At 35.8% G+C, this 18,623-nt stretch overlaps 2 protein-coding genes across 4 annotated transcripts in view; one reads left to right on the top strand and one right to left on the bottom strand.

Moving 5' to 3' along the window:
- The first annotated feature begins 2,873 nt into the window (after positions 1-2,873).
- LOC149025428 (uncharacterized) overlaps positions 2,874-18,623 on the top strand; it is a 28,338-nt gene continuing 12,588 nt past the window's right edge. The window contains exons 1-3 of one of the 3 annotated variants that reach the window (XM_089145659.1): positions 2,874-2,997; positions 3,083-3,255; positions 16,313-16,717. In XM_089145659.1, the coding sequence (XP_089001785.1) occupies positions 16,364-16,717 (354 nt within the window). In that variant the 5' untranslated portion in view covers positions 2,874-2,997; positions 3,083-3,255; positions 16,313-16,363. The other 2 variants (XM_089145658.1, XM_089145660.1) reach the window with 2 other exon arrangements.
- On the bottom strand, positions 10,961-11,821 carry LOC149025429 (uncharacterized). The gene has a single exon (XM_089143574.1). The coding sequence runs from the start codon at positions 11,819-11,821 to the stop codon at positions 10,961-10,963; it is 861 nt and encodes a 286-aa protein (XP_088999700.1).

Genomic DNA, 18,623 nt, shown 5'->3' with positions numbered 1-18,623 from the left:
TGGAGGTGGGCACCCGACCGTATGGTTGGGCCACGTCTAACTTGATTTTGCAGCCATTTTTCAATAATCTAAAGGTTGAATGGTTTTTTGAAGCATCAATAGGCAAACCCAAAAATCCTAAGAATAAAGTACAACCACAATATATAACGGGATCGATCTTATTTGTGCCTCAAATCTTACAAGGACAAAGTGAAATAACCATGTCCATCTGCTATATTTTCCAACACACTAAGTATATTTATAGGGATAATGCATCCCTTCATCCCCAATACAATGATTTTATTACTACTGGTTTCATCATCCTTTTTAAAATTACTATTCCAACATTTAATTTTGTTAGCAATTACTAATGCCCCCTACCGTTAAGTTTCATTAGTTTACCGATGATGTGGCATCTATATATTTGTTCAAAATCCCAAAAATAACCTTGCAAATATCTTTTTACTTATTTTCTCTTTTTTCAAGTTATAATACTACCCTTATAGGAAAAAATTAACTTTAATTTCACTTTTCTTTTTTAAAAAGAAACCACCAAATAAAGGAAATATGATTTTTTTCTCTAAAAATAAATCACTAAATAAATGAAATATGTAATTAAATAGAAACTAAAATATTAAAAAATATCAAATTTAATTCAAAGCTGAAAATTGAATATCACATAATATATGCTGACCATTATGTATGTTACTAAATTTTCTATCAATTAGATCTTATATCATAGTGATTATGAAAAATTTAAGTGGAATGTGAAAGTTTCAACAATCATAAGTATGTGGTCCCACCAAATCCAAAACTAATTATAAATTATAAGATTTTAAGGATATGATTGACATGCAATATAGTTTCTATAAATGAGGGTAATGCCATCTTTTTTACTTCTTAATTTTAAGGGCAAAATAGACATTTCATATTTGATATTAATAGCCACTTAACACCTTTAGAATTGAGGGGGGCAATAGTAATTTCACAAATAAGGGGGTTTGATTAGTAATAAAACCAAAGTATAAGGGGGCAATAGTAATTATCCCATATGTATATTATAAGCCAATGGAAGGATAGTGCGTAAGATCCCATCCCCACATCTCCCTAGAGATTGTGGGTTCAACCCTTACTGGCGGCATATGTAATAACCCATCCCCAATTTTCCTATATATATAAAGTGCCTTAATGAATTTGCGAAATTTCTACAACAATAAATGATAATCCACCTACTGCGAGTGTTGGACAATACGATGGACACAATAACATATTATGAAAGTAATATTTGTGAGCCTTATGATCAGGTCGTGGATTATATATATATTTTTTTTTTTTTTTGGTATAATAAAGTGGTGGATTTTCATTCTAAATTATGAAGTCAAGAGTTCAAATTTTTTTGAGCAAGAAGCCTAGCATATGAACTTTAAGGGGTAGCTTACTTGATAAGAAATCAACCCTTCCAACTAGAAGGTCAAAGGTCAAATTCCTCAAGGCCAAGGGCAAAACTTTGTCCTATAGTTAAATTATAGAGCAAATTGCATTGGACTCCAAAAATAGAGGCCTTAAAGCACTGATATCCCACTTTATGTTTAAAAAATACAGAGACTCCAAAATTAAATTTTCATTGGATACATTAGTCTAATTTGGCACTGAAAAATGGTAACCCACTATTTATTATAAGGATTTTTTTTTTAAATGAAAAAAAAAATTAGTGATTTAACAGTTTTCAGTGATAAAATTGCCAATAAAAATTCAATTTTTGGATCTCTATGTTTTTTTAAACATAAAGTTGGGCGTGTCAGTGCTTTAAGATCTCCATTTTGGGGTGCCAGTGCCATTTGCTCTAAATTATATATAACAAACTACCCTTGAGGATGTAGTAAATATGCAAAAAACTAGCCCTAAATCTTGATTAAAAAAGAAAAAGAAAAAGGCCTTGTATATATAAAATACTTATCTCCTATATAAGAAGCTACCAGTTCACAAATATATATATATATATATAATGGAGATGAGGATATCACATGTATTATCACGAAGATGAAATAATAATATTATATATACTAGAAGGGATAATCAAACCCTAATATCTTTATTAAGAGGCGTTGGTCATTGCTACTTGCCTCTATCTATGTGTGTAAATGGATAACCGATATCCATTCTCGAATTCACATCCGCATCCGTATAGAACTATCAAAATCCATTCGATTACTTATAGAATGCGGATATAGTATACTATTTTCTTACTGATTATTATCCATTCGATAAAATTATTCGATTAAGTTTTTAAATTTCAAACCTAGCCTCACAAATGTAAAGATGTCAATTGGTAGTCAAAAACTTATATAGTCAATCTGTATACATGGCCATTTAGAGGAATCTACTTAAGAAGATAATTATCCGATTATCATCTGAATCCGACTGAATTCGTTTGAAAATTGATAGGATATTATCTGAATCCGTCCAAATATAATAGAATGTGGATATAGTATTACCATTATTCGATCCGAATCCGATCTGTTACACCCTTTGCTATCTTTCCATTTGGCATATTCTTTAGTACTTACTTCTTATCACTACTTGTATGGTCCAGTGGAACTCACTCATTGAGACATAGAATGTTGATGCCAATTGGTTGAGATTGAATGGACCATTACGCCAAGCGGATAAAAAAGGGTAATATGGGTTGCCATTTGCCAATGTAGGGTTGGTTGAGGGGTAAAGATCCATACTTCTCAGTGGAGAGGTCATGGGTTCGACCTCTTGCGGACGGTATTAAATTTTCAGTATTAAAAAAAGCACCAGTACCAAAAAGTAAAAAAAAAAAAAAAAAAAAAAAAAAAAAGGCAATATGGGTCTAGCATGGCCAAGCCGGGTTCACTGTCAGTCTTAAACCGGTGCTTGAACTCTGCGGAAACGCGCCAGTCGGAGAAGAAAGCATTCCTCTGAGGCTCAGCAATTCTTGCAGAATGAACGTTTCTTTGAGTCTCCCAATAAACAAGTTTTCTCTGCTTTCCGGTCAATTTAAATTCCGTTCTTCTCTTTGTCATGTATTTCTGACGATGGAAACCCTATACAAAACTCCCTATTTGTTGTTCTTCAGGTGTTTATTCTGCTAGCCCTAGACGGGAAGAATCTTCTTGGCAAGATTGAATTCTCCCAGTGGAGTTATCTGTATATACCGACAATGCACTATTGTAAGAGAACGTAAGAGGAATGAAATCCACGGCGCGTATTCCATTTTCTGCAGCTTAGATACAATTTGGAAGTGTTCATGTGAGTCCATTTATTTCCTTCGTTCTCTAAACGTGAATTTTTGGTGAATTTAAATCTTTTTTAGATCTTTCATCGACATGTTTTGTGAAATTTTGTAAATTTGTTATCTTTGCAGACATTATTGCATGTCTAGTCTTATTTATCAATCTTAGATGCAAGTCTTGTATTATTGGAATCAGAATGGGTGTCGGTTCTCCCCAAAAGTTATCATTTAGAAAAATTTTCAAGGCTGTCAAAATCGAAAAGAAAAGCTAAAAGTCATATGGTTGAAAGTAAAAGCTAAAGAGAAGTACGGAAAATTTCAAGATTTTATTCTTCATGAACATCTTATGAATACCTTTCATGTGAGCTGTGGCTGCATTGGGTTTTTGTTGGGCTTTCAGATGCATATCCTATCTCAGTTTTTGTGTGTAATGAGAAGTATAAACCATAAACAAGCTGGCGAAGGTTTTCAAGAACATCTGTATTGGTGTTTAGGAGAAGTACAGACCATAAAACACGCTAGTCAAGGTTTTGAAAAACGTCAGATGTTTATGAGTTGGGTGTAGCATAGGAAATCCCCATTATTTTAACTAGATTTTTTTTTTAATATTTTCCTATTTGTTGTTCAAGCGAGAATTGCAATAAGTTGCTAATAGTTTTGTTCTTTAGGATTCAGTAATCTACACACTTTTGTAGATGGGTAGAAATCCTATGTGGCATTGGGATACATTTCTGCGAGTAAATGGGGAAGATGATTGTGTTTTCTCAGTGGGTTCTTATGATACTGAAGAAAGAGAATTTATTTGTCAGTGAAAAGTTTTATTGATTTTACTTTGAAGAGAGAAATCTGTTTATCAAGAGATAATTATTCCCCTGTCTTTTAGGTAATTTATGTTATGTCAAAGCTCTGGTTAGAATGAGTGTCTTAAGTAATTGTTTTAAGTAGTTTAGGGGTCATGCAGCCTGATATCCAAAAGTATATGGATCTCAGCTGCAAACCAGCCCAAGGATGTACTGTTTTTTGAGACTGCTAACACTAGAGCTTAATAATGATAAACATATTTAATTAGCATAGTTAATTAAGAATCTAGAACCAGAAATAATTTCAGGGACACAATCTAGTTTAAACAGAAAACAGAGTTGATTAATATTAGATATGGAAAAGAGAGAAGAATTAATACCAAAAAAAGAATTTCAAGATAGTATATTCTGAACTGATCCATGAAGATTGTGCTGATAAGAAGATAATATCTTTTTCAAGCCTGTGGTGGAGACAACTGATCTGGAAAGCACAGGTACCACGGTGAATAGAATGAAAAAGGAAAAGGGGAGAGGAGGAGAGGAGAAAGAGACTAGAGAGGAGACTTTGTGGTGGGACTATGAACAGTAACTTGAAGAAAACAAGGAGGGACTGTTCGAGAAAACTTTTAACACTTTAAAGAATTTCTAATAGAATTAAGTGACTGCTAAGCAATCTAATAGACTTAAAAACTGACATTGACTATAATAGCTTTAGTTAGACTAACTCTAGCTAAAATTCATGATCTATCATTTTGCCCTACGAATAAAAAGTTACAATAATGACCCTGGAATTTAAAGAAATTAAGCAGAATTTCCCTAACTAAAGAACAGACTATCCAGCTACCTTATGTTTAGGAACCTTAAAAGAATGGGCTAGACTCCTTGGTTTTAGTTTCCAAAGTACCATGTTTATCAAGCCAGTCTAATGCCACTGCATCAAGGGTTTATGGACAATATTTAATTTTAGAGTTTGCCTTTCACTCATATATTTTATTGTTTTCCTGTCTACTAATTGGTAAATTGCCCCTTGTGCCCAGAAAATATATTTTTATAGCAACAAAGATGTGCATGATTCCATTAAAGAGGTTAGAAAACAAGCATTAAATAATAAACAACCTATAGAAGAGGAGAAAAAAAAAGAAAAAAAAAAAAAAGAAGAGGGGAAAGAAGAAGAAGAAAAAGGAGATGGTGCTTTTGGGGCTTGGAAAGGTATAGCATGGAGGTTTTGTAGACCCCCAGCCCAAAGAAAAAGAAAGTTGTTGTTAAACGCCGGCGGAAGAAACAAAAAAAAAAAAGGCCGCCCACCCCCCCAAGGGGGGGGGGGGGTTGGGGGGGGAGGGAGCGGGGGTGGGCCCTAAAAGTATGCAAGTTAGTGATTGTGTAATACCATAACCTTGCAAGGAAAGTTTAAAGAAAGAAAGCTAAACCTTGATGTTTCTTCAAGATTGCATTCTCTTCCCCATCCCCATGTTGAGGACACCCTTAGGAAAAGACACATTGTTGTTTCTTGGGGTCTTGATGCTTAGTTGGTTGGCTCCACCTGTGGTGTCTTCCTCTCCTTTGTATATCTTCCCTTTCTCTTTCCTTCTTTTGGTAATACTAGTACAATACCACGTGTACATGCACATGCACGTGGATATTTATTAATTTTTTGAATACATTTTGTATTATGAAACATTTTGAATCAAGAAGTTCATAATTAAAAGGTAATAATAAGTTTAGAATTTATAGATATGAGAATAAATTTGGCTACAAGATCGGGATAGGTCTCTTCAACATTTATAATTAGTGTAACACTTTTAGTCAGGTTAAAAACATTCAGCATGAGTTGGACTTTTCGACTTGTGTGTAACTCAAGCTTAAGGGTAGGAAGAAAATATTAGGAGAAGTTGTGCCTCTTCCGAGCATATTGATTGTCTTAAATGAGTGAGATAAAATAGAATCTTGCATTTCACCATTCTTTATGAACTGCAAGAGGAAATTGGTAAGTGGGAGCATCTGTAAATTGAAGAACCACAACTAGCTCTATTGCTTTTGGTCTACCATTTTTTTTCTCCAAACACTTTTAGTATGCATTTGATAATGATTCTATGCCAAAAGCATTGTTTTTTGCAGGAAACATTTTTTTCTATTTTTGTGCTTAAGACATGTTTTCTAAACAATTTTGAGCGTTTGATAAACAATAACAACAACAACAATAAGCCTTGTCCCAACTAAATGGGGTCGGCTACATGGATTCTTGCCTTCCAATCAGTTCTGTTTGAGGCCATGCTAGATACAAAGCTTAAGTTATGCATATCCTTTCTCACCACTTCTCTTAAGGTTATCTTAGGTCTACCCTTAGCTCTTATAATCCTTTCAATTTGGATTATATCACTTCTCCGTACAGGGGCATTTATAGGTCTCCATTGAATGTGGCCGTGCTACCTCAAACGATTTTCTCGAAGCTTATCACTTATGGGAGCAACTCCCAAACCAATTTTAATATGATCATTCCTTATCTTATCCTTCATAGTTTTGCCACTCATCCATCTTAGCATTTTCATTTCTGTTACACTAAGTTTATCTATATGATTCTTTTTAACAGCCCAACATTTTGCATCGTATATTATAACTGGTCGAACAATGGTCGTATAAAATTTTCCTATAAGCTTTAATGGAATACGCTGATCACACAAGATCCCAGATGCACCTCTCCACTTCATCCACCTTATTTTAATTCTTTGGGAAACATCATCCTTTATATCACCTATTTTATTTATGATTGAACTTAGATACCTAAAACAATCACTCTGAGGAATCTTCTTATTGTCAAGTACCACCACCTCATCGTCTGCCTGATCATGACTAAAGTTACAAACTAGATATTATGTCTTCGTTCTACTTAGTTTAAAGCCTCTTGATTCCAAAGCTGCTCTCCATGATTCTAATTTGGTATTACCCCGCTTGAGTCTCATCAATCAACACAATATCATCGGCAAAAAACATACACTAGGGGACCTCATCTTGAATGTCTTTTGTTAATTCATCCATTACAAGTGCAAATAGAATGGACTTAAAGTTGATCCTTGATGTAGCCCAAGTGTAATTGAGAATTTATTATTTTGTCCCCCCATTGTTTTTACACTTGTCACCGAATCATCATACATATCCTTAACTATGTCTACATATTTACTTGCAACACTTATTTTCTCTAGTACTTGCCAAATTAATGCTTTAGGAAGTAGGAACTCTATCATAAGCTTTTTCTAGGTCAATAAATACCATATAAAGTATTGAGCGTTTGATAAACATGTTCCAAAAGTATTTTTTAAACGTTTTCAAAACCAAAACAAGTTTGATAAACACATTCTTAAAAATCTGTTTTGGATGGGATTTCATTTTTAACAAGTATTGGTAATAACAAAAATGACATTATCATCTAATTAGCTACAAAGGATGCCCATTTACTTTAAGCAAAGTGGAATTAATTTTATAGTTTTGTCGAATACAATCTAAACTCATAACAAATCAAAAGAATCTCGGTGGATTTGAACCACCATCGTTTTGAAACATGCTCATGTCAAGTGCTTTACCAATTGAGCTAAAGATTCATTGCTTCATATGGTGTTGGAATGAGAGAATGCTTTGGACTTAAGTGTATATATATATATATATATATATATATATATATATATATATATATATATGTGTGTGTGTGTGTGTGTGTGTGTGTGTGTGTGTGTGTGTGTGAAGATTTTAGTTGGTAGATGAAGAAATGCAAGTCAAGTGCACAGGGAAGTGATGAATGCATCTATATCTAGATCCACATCTCACCAACTCAACTCTGGAACAAAGAACACAAGCTGTGAACAACCAAAGGTGGAGGGATAGGATCAATTTTATTAACATAAAAAACAAGGCGAGAAGGAAAAAAGAAAACCTCAGGCAACATCACCACCAGTAAGACTGTTAGATTAGACCCACAATAAATGTCCTAAAAGAATACTAATTTCATTAGAAACTTAACAAAGTGGCTAAAGGAACCTGATGACACAGCACCATTAGAAAGGATATGTGTTGCTTACCCTCCTTTGAAGCCAGTAATCCACTTGATGGGGAGAATTGCATTGTTGTAGGATAGTACCACGGTACCACCTATTTTGTATTATCTTTTTTGGCCAAGATCAAAGTATTATCAAAATCACAATGGGAAGACCAAAAGGAAAACCTAAGGCACCATAAACCCTAGACTCTTATATTAGACAAAACCAGGCTTCTAAAACCAATACTAATTTTATTAGAACCTAAAACAAACAGAGGAAGGAATTGATGACAAAGTATCTTTGAAAAGGATTTATATGCCTTTAACCTCCTTCGCAGCCTAGTAGATCCACTTGACTGGGGAGAACTGTAATGCAGTGGGATAGTGGCACAAAATAATGTTAAATAGTGTGTGCAATTGGCAATTTGGACAGAGATATGATTTTAATTATAGTTTTAAGATGGCAATTTTGGTTTACAACAAAGTGGTGGAGGTTCAATCAGGAGAAAAGGGAAGTCTAGAAGAAATCAGAGTACCAGGGGAGAGAAGAGTGCATATAAACCAAATTAAATTTATCCTTCTATAAACCATGCATATAACAATCCAAAAAAGACAGGCATCAAGATCAAGGAAACAATATTGCTTTAATTTTAACCATATTGATTAGGGTATGTTTTTCCCTAAATGATAGCATGTGTTTTATGTTTCCTAGTGTAGTTTTGAATTACCCATCATGCACATTGGCTACTTCACTAATAAGACTCAGGTTCAAGAAGATGGATAAGCGTTAGAGGTACCATAGATGAAAATCATGTCTAGGTAGCTACACAATAGTGACTAATTAGGGTTCCATACATTTGGAATGGTTGAGTAATTAGGATCTACTCCTATTGTCCTATTCATAGTTGTCACAGCAATGAGGTGATGTGAGACGGTTGAGGCGATGAGTCGACGAGGTGCCCTTCGAGGCACTTTTGATGTGGTTTAAGTGAAATTTTTAGTGTACATCTCATACTCTCTAATTCATCGTAAATCTATTATATCCTATATAATAAAAAAATTAAATATTAGCCTACCTCAAGTCATCCAACATACTACAAACCATACATAGTAGGTCCTAAATAAATTCCAAGTATCATACTATCATTAACAATTAAATTCAAGAATCAAGATATGATAAAATGAGACTAAATAGTAAACACATAGATGCATAAGCAAAAAAGTAGACAACATACCTTCATTAAACGTTACCAACACTAACACCACCTACAACTCCACCTCCACCTCCACCAGCACGGCAGCACCTATAACCCCACCTCCTCTTCATTGTTGAGCTTTAGCCAAATATCCTCATAAGTAGAAGAAGAAAATGAAACAAAGCATATAGCCAAATATCTAAATATAAAGTCTTAAAATATTTAAGCAAACAATCCCACTTATATCTAAAATCTAAAGTCCAAATCCCACATATAACAAAACATTCGTGTCCAAAATTCCCAATAAAAATCCACAATCCATATCCAAAATTCCCAATAGAAAAGTATAAGTCAACTAGTTATAATGATCATCAAGCAAATTGGTAGCAAGTGGGAGATCTTCTCGAAGTTGTTGTTGCTCCAAAGAGGTACTTGTCCTAGAACTCAAACCATAATCATCTACAATGTTCTCATCATCATGCAAATCTTCCACTTCTTCCATGTCTTCGTTAGACTCAGAGTCATGTTCCTTAACCACCATCTCCAAAGACTTGTGACATGGTAACATATATTAACTCCAGTGGTTGTTGATTCACTTGGTTGACCTCTCCTAGGTCTCTTTTGGCCCTCAAGTGATGTAGATGCCCCCATAGCTCTACAAACAGTGCTCCAAGTAAGATCACCCTCAGGATGGACTAAATCATCAAGCTGACTTATCATCCACTCACTCCTCTTGTTAAGCTCATCAAGGAGTAGTGGATCATAATTTCTATTCTGTAATCGCCTTCATTGAACCTTTCTTGAAGATGGCGATTGTACTGAATAAAAACTAAATCATACAACCGCTCATGTTCTAGCTTATTCCTCTTCTTGATGTGAATTTGAATTCATAAGCAATTGAAAAGAATCCCAAGTCATTCTTCCAAAATTTAAACTTGGAAGTATTTTAAATACTTAAATCACTTAATACTTACAACTCAAATGTGCTCCAATTGCGTTCACAACTAGAGGAGGAACAACAAAGGCCTAGTATCCTCCTTGCAATCCTTGTAAGCTCAAAAGCATTTCCTCCATATGTATCCCACCATGTAACTATAGTATAAAAAAAATAGATTAACATAAAAGCTAGAGTTATAAACCAAATGAATATAACTAAAAATAAAAAGCATACAAGTAAAAACTTACGAGGACTCATTGTTGTACGTTGTCTGATAACCATACTTGTGGAGAAAGGACCTCTAACTTGCTTGTATTCACTTGCCTGGTACAATACCTTATCTTGTAGATGTACATCAAACACTAGTCTTCCAACAACTTCATTGAAAGAAGTTTGGAGAGAACCCAATCAACTCACAATCATCTACAACATTTAAATTGTAGAACTTCCCAAGATTCAAAAATAAGGTTGTACCATATAGAGGTCTCTCCATCTGACACTCCCATCGCCTATCAATTATTTGTTGACTTTCTTTCAGAGTCGTTCTTTGCCTCCAAAATTGTCCTTTATTCTTCTTTTAGCTTCTTGTATGGCTATAAACACTTCAGACAATGTGGGTCTTTCATCAACATCTACAATCCTCAATACAATCATAAGAGGTTGTGATGCTTTAATGCAATCCTCCACACCTTGCCAAAATGCTGTAGAAAATGTTGTTTCAGCTACTCTCTTCCTTGCTTCTGTCTTGGACAAATTGAATTTTGTCTACTCCTCATAAATGAATAAGTGCCTTAAGTCATCCTTGTGTTTCAATAAGCTTTGCAGTGTCAAGAATGAAGTGGCAAATCTAGTCAATATAGCCCTCACAAAATTCCTGCCATTTGTCTTCTGTCTCAAGGCCTTAAGTAATCTTGTGTGCGTATAAATGAAAGTGGTTATTCTCTTCCCTGGAATTATCACATTCTTATATTGTTTCAAATTCCCAATGTCCTCTACCATCAAATCAAGATAGTGGACTGCATAGGGAGTCCAATATAATGTAGTTCTCTTCTCCATTAATAATGCCCCTGCTGCTTTGTAATTTGAGGCATTATCAGTCACCACTTGAACTACATGCTCTTCTCCGATTTCCTCAACTTTGTTATCCAATAATTGGAAGAACATTTTTGCATCTTGCACATAGGTAGATGCATCCATGGAACCAAGGAAGAATGTTCCCTCTGGACAATTGACAAGAAAATTGACGAGGTGCCTACCCTTTTTGTCAGTCCACCCATCAAACATGAGTGTGCATCCATACAACATCCAATACCTTTCATAACTTTTCCTCATCTCCATTGTTCTTTCTTTCGCATTCTTTAATAAAGGCACCCTGACTTGATGGTAAGTTGGGGGCTTATACCTATAACCATATTGTGTAACAGACTCGATCATCACCTTAAAGCTCTTAGCTTTAATTGCATTGAATGTAATGCCACAATGATACATCCAATCAACGATGTGGTTATCAACTCGCTTCTTTTCTTTCGCGGATCTCATTCTATTCAAGATTGTTGTTTGAGTAGCACCCTTTGTCCTCCTTTCATCAATAACTTCTTCAGGAGTGCATCTAACATGCATATCCATAGGACCCCTTACTGGTGCCTTATTGAGGGCACTAATCTCTTTGATGCAGTCCCAGAGCTTGGTTTCTTGGAGCACACCTCAGACCCAACACTAGGAAATGTCCCTCCTTCAGTTGAGGCAGGAGTAGGATGTTCTTCTCCAATTACTTGTTGAATTTATTATACTAATTATCCCAATCAGTAATAATTGCCCTCTTTTTATTTTTCAACAACATTGCATTCATCACTTGGGCAATTGTTGTGGACTTGTAGTGGTCTTGGTGCACTTCTCAACATCCCCATATCCATCCACTAGATGTTGCTTCAATCTTCTAATTCCTCCTTTAAGGTCTTTGTTGCACAAAGTGCACCTGATTGTATTCCTAGCAGTCACATCTGGCCAATGCCCATACTTCCACCCTGGGTCATTTGACTTGGCCTTTCTTTTTGGGTCTTTCGAGGGATCATAACTAGCTTCACCCCCACTAGCAGCAGCTGCCGGATTATTAGAGGCCATTATAAATAACTTGGAAATATCTACAAATAAAAAACATGAAACACATACATATAAGTAGTAATATTCTCAATATTATAATTAGAAGAAGAGAATATAATTGCACTCAGAAATAATATGTACTAATAAAAACTGAAATTTTAGCTTCTAATTAATCAGACAAGAAAACAGAATGTATATATGCCATGTACTGCACGCCATATAAATCATAAATCATGAACACAAGTACACAACTATTGTGATTTTGCTCAACAAAAGAGTGGAAAAAAAATTACACTTCTACAAATAAATGACGCTTAAGCCATAGGGGGGTTTTTTTTTTTTTTTTTTGTTTCCTTTCGGTGTTAAATCATAAATCATGTAAACACAAGTACACAACTATTGTGATTTTGCTCAACAAAAAGAGTGGAAAAGAGAAAAATTAAGAACTTTTCATACAAAATAAAATGAGAGAAATACAAGCTGGTGATTGGAGAGAGCCCCGGAGTGGTGGCAACCGGCCGGAGGGGGTTGCACGTGGGCGAGAGAGATGAGAGAGGGAGCCGAGAGGATGAGGAAAAAAGGAGAAGGCTTCCGCCGGTTGGGGGGGATGGGCAGCTGAGGGATGAGAGAAGCCGATTTTGGGGTTTTCGTTTGTTTTAAGTTTGCAATTTTTGGTTTCTTTTTTTTTTCCCCAACTGAATGGCAATGGATATGATTCCATGTATCATAGTATCTTTTAACTGATGTGTAATCTAACTAATGAAGACCTTTAGATTAGCATCAGATGTCTTTATATTATAGGTCATTGATTTGGTTTTTTTTTAACAAAAAAAAAAAAAAAAAAAAAAAAAAAATTCAAGAAGTTGGTCGCCTTGGGGTCCGAGGTGCCTGAGGCGACCGACTTATTGGATTTCAATGAGGTGACATTCGCCTTATAGCCCCCAAGGGCGCCCAGACGCCTAGGCGACACTTTAACAACTATGCTCCTATTGGAACAATTATCAAGATAATCCCAACCTCATGTAAAAAAATTCAATTGGGAAACTTGGGGGTGGGGATCATGGCTTGACATGTTATCAACTTGACATTTAATCAAGTGCAAGATTGTAGAAAGCTCTGAAGACAACAAATGTTGTTCTAGTTCCTAAAATATGCAGCTAGCAAGAGGGAACAACAAATAATGTTGAAGAAACCAATGAGCATCATCTATACAGTCCTTATAGCTAGTAAAGGGCAGAGGTAAACAGGAAGATGTTAGAATGGGAAGGACAACAATGTAGCAAAAATAGGAAAATTAGTGATAGGTTCATTGTTCATCTGTAATATTTCCAATAGTCTTAGGGCATGCTTTGGTCACACTCCATCTCAACATCCTCAACTTTTTGCATTAATTCTCCTACTTGAGATCAATACTGCACATCAAGTGGAATATATGAAGCATATTCTCATCATATTTTTGTCCATATAGATCCATACATAAATGCATCCAGGCTGTGAGAATTCATACCAAATACAACCTCAATATTTTTCCATGGTTCAAAAATAAGAACAGCAGGCTTTGTTCAGTTTAAAAAAACAGCAAGCTTTTAGTTCATTACATAGAACAGCAACCTCAATACTTTTCTATGATTCCAAAAGGGAACAGCAAGCTTTAGTTTAGATAAACATAACAGCAAGCTTTAGTTCAGTCTCAGACCAAACAACAGATGAGAAAAACGATAAAACAACTATAAAAGACGACACATCATAACAACAATAGTATTGACCCAAACAGCACAGCCAAGAGGAAGAGAACTCATTCTGAATTGTTCTGAGAATTGGGAAACTGATCCAAAATTTTGGTAATGAAATAACTGTCTAAAAAGAGCCATCGGATGGCCATCTGTATGTTAGTTTCAATCAATGAAACCAACTTCCCAGGCCCCATCCGGGTCTTGAATTCTTGATCCTTGAATTAAACCTTTTGGTGAGCCTTAAAATCTCAACAATAATACATGGATCAGAATCCTATATTTTGTCTTCATATCCAATTGGGTGGCCATAATTATCAAGTAAGCTCTACACCAGTAAAAAGGTCTGAAGAGTTATCAATTGTAGGAATGACCCAACCGAATGAAATGGGTGGTGGAGAGCTTTTGTCAAACATTATGACCTCAACTATAGAGAGTTTTCAGAAGCGAAGCTTCATTTCCTGCAGACCCATAAATGAAGATATCCATGTATCTCAGAAGAGTCCAAAAGAGCAATATTTGTATCGTAGGCTCTCCTTAATTTCCCTAAAAATCAATCCCATTCCTTCCAATGCTTCGTCATTCAACTTTCTTCCAGATTCAATTCAATAACACAAACAGGATTAGAGACTGTATCCATTTCTATTCACAGATTAAACATTCAATTATTATACACGATTGTTAGTAATAACATAGTATGGTCACAAATAAATCCTAGGTTTACCACCAGAAGGCTCCAGATCAGAATCTCTTTGCCTATGATGTTTTTCACCATTCATTTCCTCACCATAGCAAACCATCAAATGGTAAAAAGAAGGGAGAGAATGTTGAAATACCTAGAGAAATGGCAGAGAAGAATGGAATGCGTAACAATGGAGAGCCTTTAGCATAGCTAGTTGTGAAGTCAATAAAGTTGGAGAAGCACCAACAGGTGATCAATGAGATTATTGTGTTGCAATGATGGTGTCGCCGGATGAGTTTGAAGATGAGATTAGAGAGGAGAAGAAGAACCAGATTGGAAAAGGTGTGCGTTCCATTGTGGTGAGTTATAAAACTTGAAGGAAAGGGTTCTTTTGGGTGATTTTCGGGGGTGTGCATTGTTTTGAAAGGGTGCATTCTATGTGAATAGGTAGGCTTTTTTTGAGGGAAGGGTATTTTGGTCTAGTCAAAGATTTGCTGTAACTGAATTGGGTTTTGACTTTTATATAGGAATATGATATGATATGATATTTTTTATTTTCTCCCAAACCCCCCCCCCCCCCCCCCAAAAAAAAAAAAAAGAAAAAGAAAAGAAAAAGAAAAGAAGGAACTTTATAGCATTTGAGGGCCATATTATTTTTCTCTCTGAAATTTTGAGGTCTGAGAACTATTTCTTTTGAAGTACTATCCCAATAAACTAATTTCTTCAATAATTGGAAATTTTCGGACTCATGTTCGTATTTTTTGGGAATGCATTATTGTTAATTTGTATTTCCCAATTTCCTTTTTATATTCTTTCTTGTGCATTTATGTTGTCATTCATTTTCTTTTGTTTATGTCCCAAATTTCAATTGAATTCAAAATGTTAATATCTGAGTAAATTGAGATTTTACTGCTACAATTGTCTGTATATGTGCATGTTTTCTAATTTCTTCCCCATTTGTCATGATGAACTGGTTTCTTTTGAGGGATTTCTTTTACCAAATGGAACCTTGAATATTGTGTTTTGTGATAATTTTGAATATGATGAGATCACAACTCCTGTTTTTTTCTATTATGCTTGGAGTTTCTTCCTTATGCTGGCCTAATGTGTCACATCATTAGCGTCTGATTTGGCTTGAATATGGATGGATGGATAATGGCTTCGCTTGCTTTTCCTCGTTATGGTTAATTTTCTTGTTTAATGTTCTATAATCTGCTGCTTAGTTAGTTCAATTGCCCTTCTTTAATTGGTCTTGTTTAGGCTTGGCCTTTCTGTGCCTATTTCGATTAGTCTGTGCCTTTCCTAATTCTTGTGATCAAGGTTGGCCATAGCATTTTGTATGGAAGCATTGCCTAGGTTGGGTTTAAATATGAAGGCTTTCTCTCCTCCACAGCTGTGGCAACCTACCGATGGAAAGCAAAAGAACTCTCATTTACTTTTTATTTAACTTTGTTCATAATATACTTCTGCTCTTCACTTTGTCTTTGATGGGTTAAATTCCCCCCCCCCCCCCCCCAAATAAAACTGGGGTTAATTTAAATGCATATTTTCTTGGTAAAATGACCATTCTTCTTGAGGCACTCTACTGAATTAGTTGTCTTGCAGATTAACCAGTACCAGATTCCTGTAGAAGTTGTTGATTCAGCCAGCATTCTTATGGATTTTGAACCTGCAAACTATATGCTAGAACAGCTAGGCAAGACATTAAATGAGCTGGTATCTCGAATGGATGATTTGAAGGACATGGTTCAGTGGAAGGATATTGAAGAGCATTTCCACAACCTTGAGAAATCAATTAAAAAAAGATCTGATGAATTAGAAGAGAAAGAGAAAGCATTTGTTAAGAAGGAATCAAAGACTCATGCATCCCTTGCGGAGAGAGAGGCAGTCATTGCTGCGAAAGAACAAGCTTCGCTTGATCGGATACAGGAGATGAAGAATGCTGCTGTTCTCACCATTATGGAGGCGCAGCATAGTTACAAAGCCACATCCCAGGACCCTGAAAATAAGGTTGGGAGCTTATTTATCTTCCTTGTTAAAGTTAGCTACTGTTGCTAGCTAATGTAGTTTTTGGATAGGTGGTCATTATTCATTAAGGGTTTCAGAATTTCATTTTCCAGAGCCAAAATAAATTTTGGCATATAAGAAGAAATTCTGACCTAGTTGAAAATTGAAACCATCAAGTCTATTTGGTGCCTTGTGAATGAAACAGTATCAAGTGGGGTGCATCAGTCTTTCTGGTTATGGGAAGATTATGTATTTTTCAATTGAAGCCATAATACATCTTGACCAGTGCAGGGTCGGGTGCTGATATTTTTAATGGACCTTAGGCTGGGTAGCTTCTGTTTAGAATTTTGGTTAAATCTTAACTGAAGTTCAGGCTCTAAACTGATGTTAAAACAATGATCCTTCTCAAACTATGACCCTGACAGCCAGGATCAAGTTGTCAAGAAGATGGGTTCAGAATCAATGTTTTCAGAAATGGTGCTTGAAAAGTCTGCAAGGAGTTGTGGAAATATGGCATCACTTGTGGCCATACACAAGAACTGTTGACACTTCACTTCTAGAAACACTAAATAGTTTTGATTTATCCATTTTCCCTCTTTATTTTATAAACATGTTCCAGAACATGTTATGGATGTTGAAGAATATGGGGTTGGGCAGGGTGGTCTTGTCAAATTGTCGGACTGCCAGTCTGAGCTGATGTGCCTATCACACAGGTTTGTCATAAGATATAAGCTGATACTTTTGTTGGATATCCACATCTGAGTTTTAAGGGCTCAATCTTTTAGGGGTCTCCTGGAATTGGGTCAGTTTATGATGTTGACCTAACCTAGGCAGGATCTGATAAACTTAGGTTCAAGTACTTCTACATATACAATCTGGTACATCAAATTAAAGGAGCAAAATTTCATGACATGATTGAGTAACATTGGATGTTCTTCAAATAGCCATTGGCTGACATGTCTAGACCCCTGAATTGATATTCGAAATATCAGCAGCAGTTGATGTTCATGTGTGAAGATTGAATGGATTAGGGTTTCAGCAACAAAGCCCATATTAAACTAACCTGCATCAGGCTGTTTTGGTTTGTTGATCAGCTCTGTAGCTGTAGGATGTCAGGCAGTTAATCACCAGTCAGTTGTGACCTCAGCGGCATCTGATTACCTTGCTTAGTTATAGGTTGCAGCAGATTACCAAACTCATAAATTGATTGATAAGTAAAAGAAAATGGATAAATATGAATGTAAAAGAAAGTGGATAAATATGATTGAGCTTCTCTCCCCTGGCCCAAGTCCAGCAGCCCCTGAAAAAGCATTTTGAAGTTGTGAATTTCACTCCAAAGAGGTCTCGCCCCGAAGCACAAAGCTGAGCTGGGATTAGGAGCATTTCCATGTGTCATACATTATTGAATAGTCCAACTGGCTATCTCGCGCAAGAATTCAAGCTGTAACTATTGGCTCTTTTCCTGCCCAATAGCAAGAGTTGGGAGTCATACTTTTCCATAAATGGTCTATAAGAGAATGGTCGCTCTCTCTTTAGTTTGGCCGGTCTTCGGTTAACACCGGCTGTCGATCAGGAATGAGGTTGTCGATCTCCAACTCAACCTCAGGTTCAGCTGCCTCATCCAACATGGAGGGCTCTTTCAATCTCAGCTGATCAACATTGAAGACGGGGGTGATTGTAACTCCCCTAAGGTAAGCTGTTATCCTATTTCACCCATCAACTATCACTATTGTGCTTACCTACCTTCTGAACATGTTCTTGCTAATTTCCCTCAAGCATCCATATATATAGATCCACTCTCCCCAGGACCCCATGCACACTTTTCTTAGAGATGTCGAATTGGAGTTGCTTAATCTGCAACCATCAACTTTGTTTGCTGTCCTTCCAAACTTGGCTTTGAGCAAATTAT

The sequence above is a fragment of the Hakea prostrata genome, chromosome 2 (assembly GCF_041222555.1).
Source record: "Hakea prostrata isolate BN-2017 chromosome 2, UWA_Hpros_2, whole genome shotgun sequence".
NCBI classification, from domain to species: domain Eukaryota; kingdom Viridiplantae; phylum Streptophyta; class Magnoliopsida; order Proteales; family Proteaceae; genus Hakea; species Hakea prostrata.
Note: the sequence above shows the minus strand (reverse complement) of the source record. Positions and strands in the feature narration are given on the sequence as shown.

What these genes read in the sequence shown, in the direction of transcription:
- LOC149025429 (XM_089143574.1), bottom strand. Translation starts at nt 11,821, where the DNA reads ATGGATATGCATGTTAGATGCACTCCTGAAGAAGTTATTGATGAAAGG.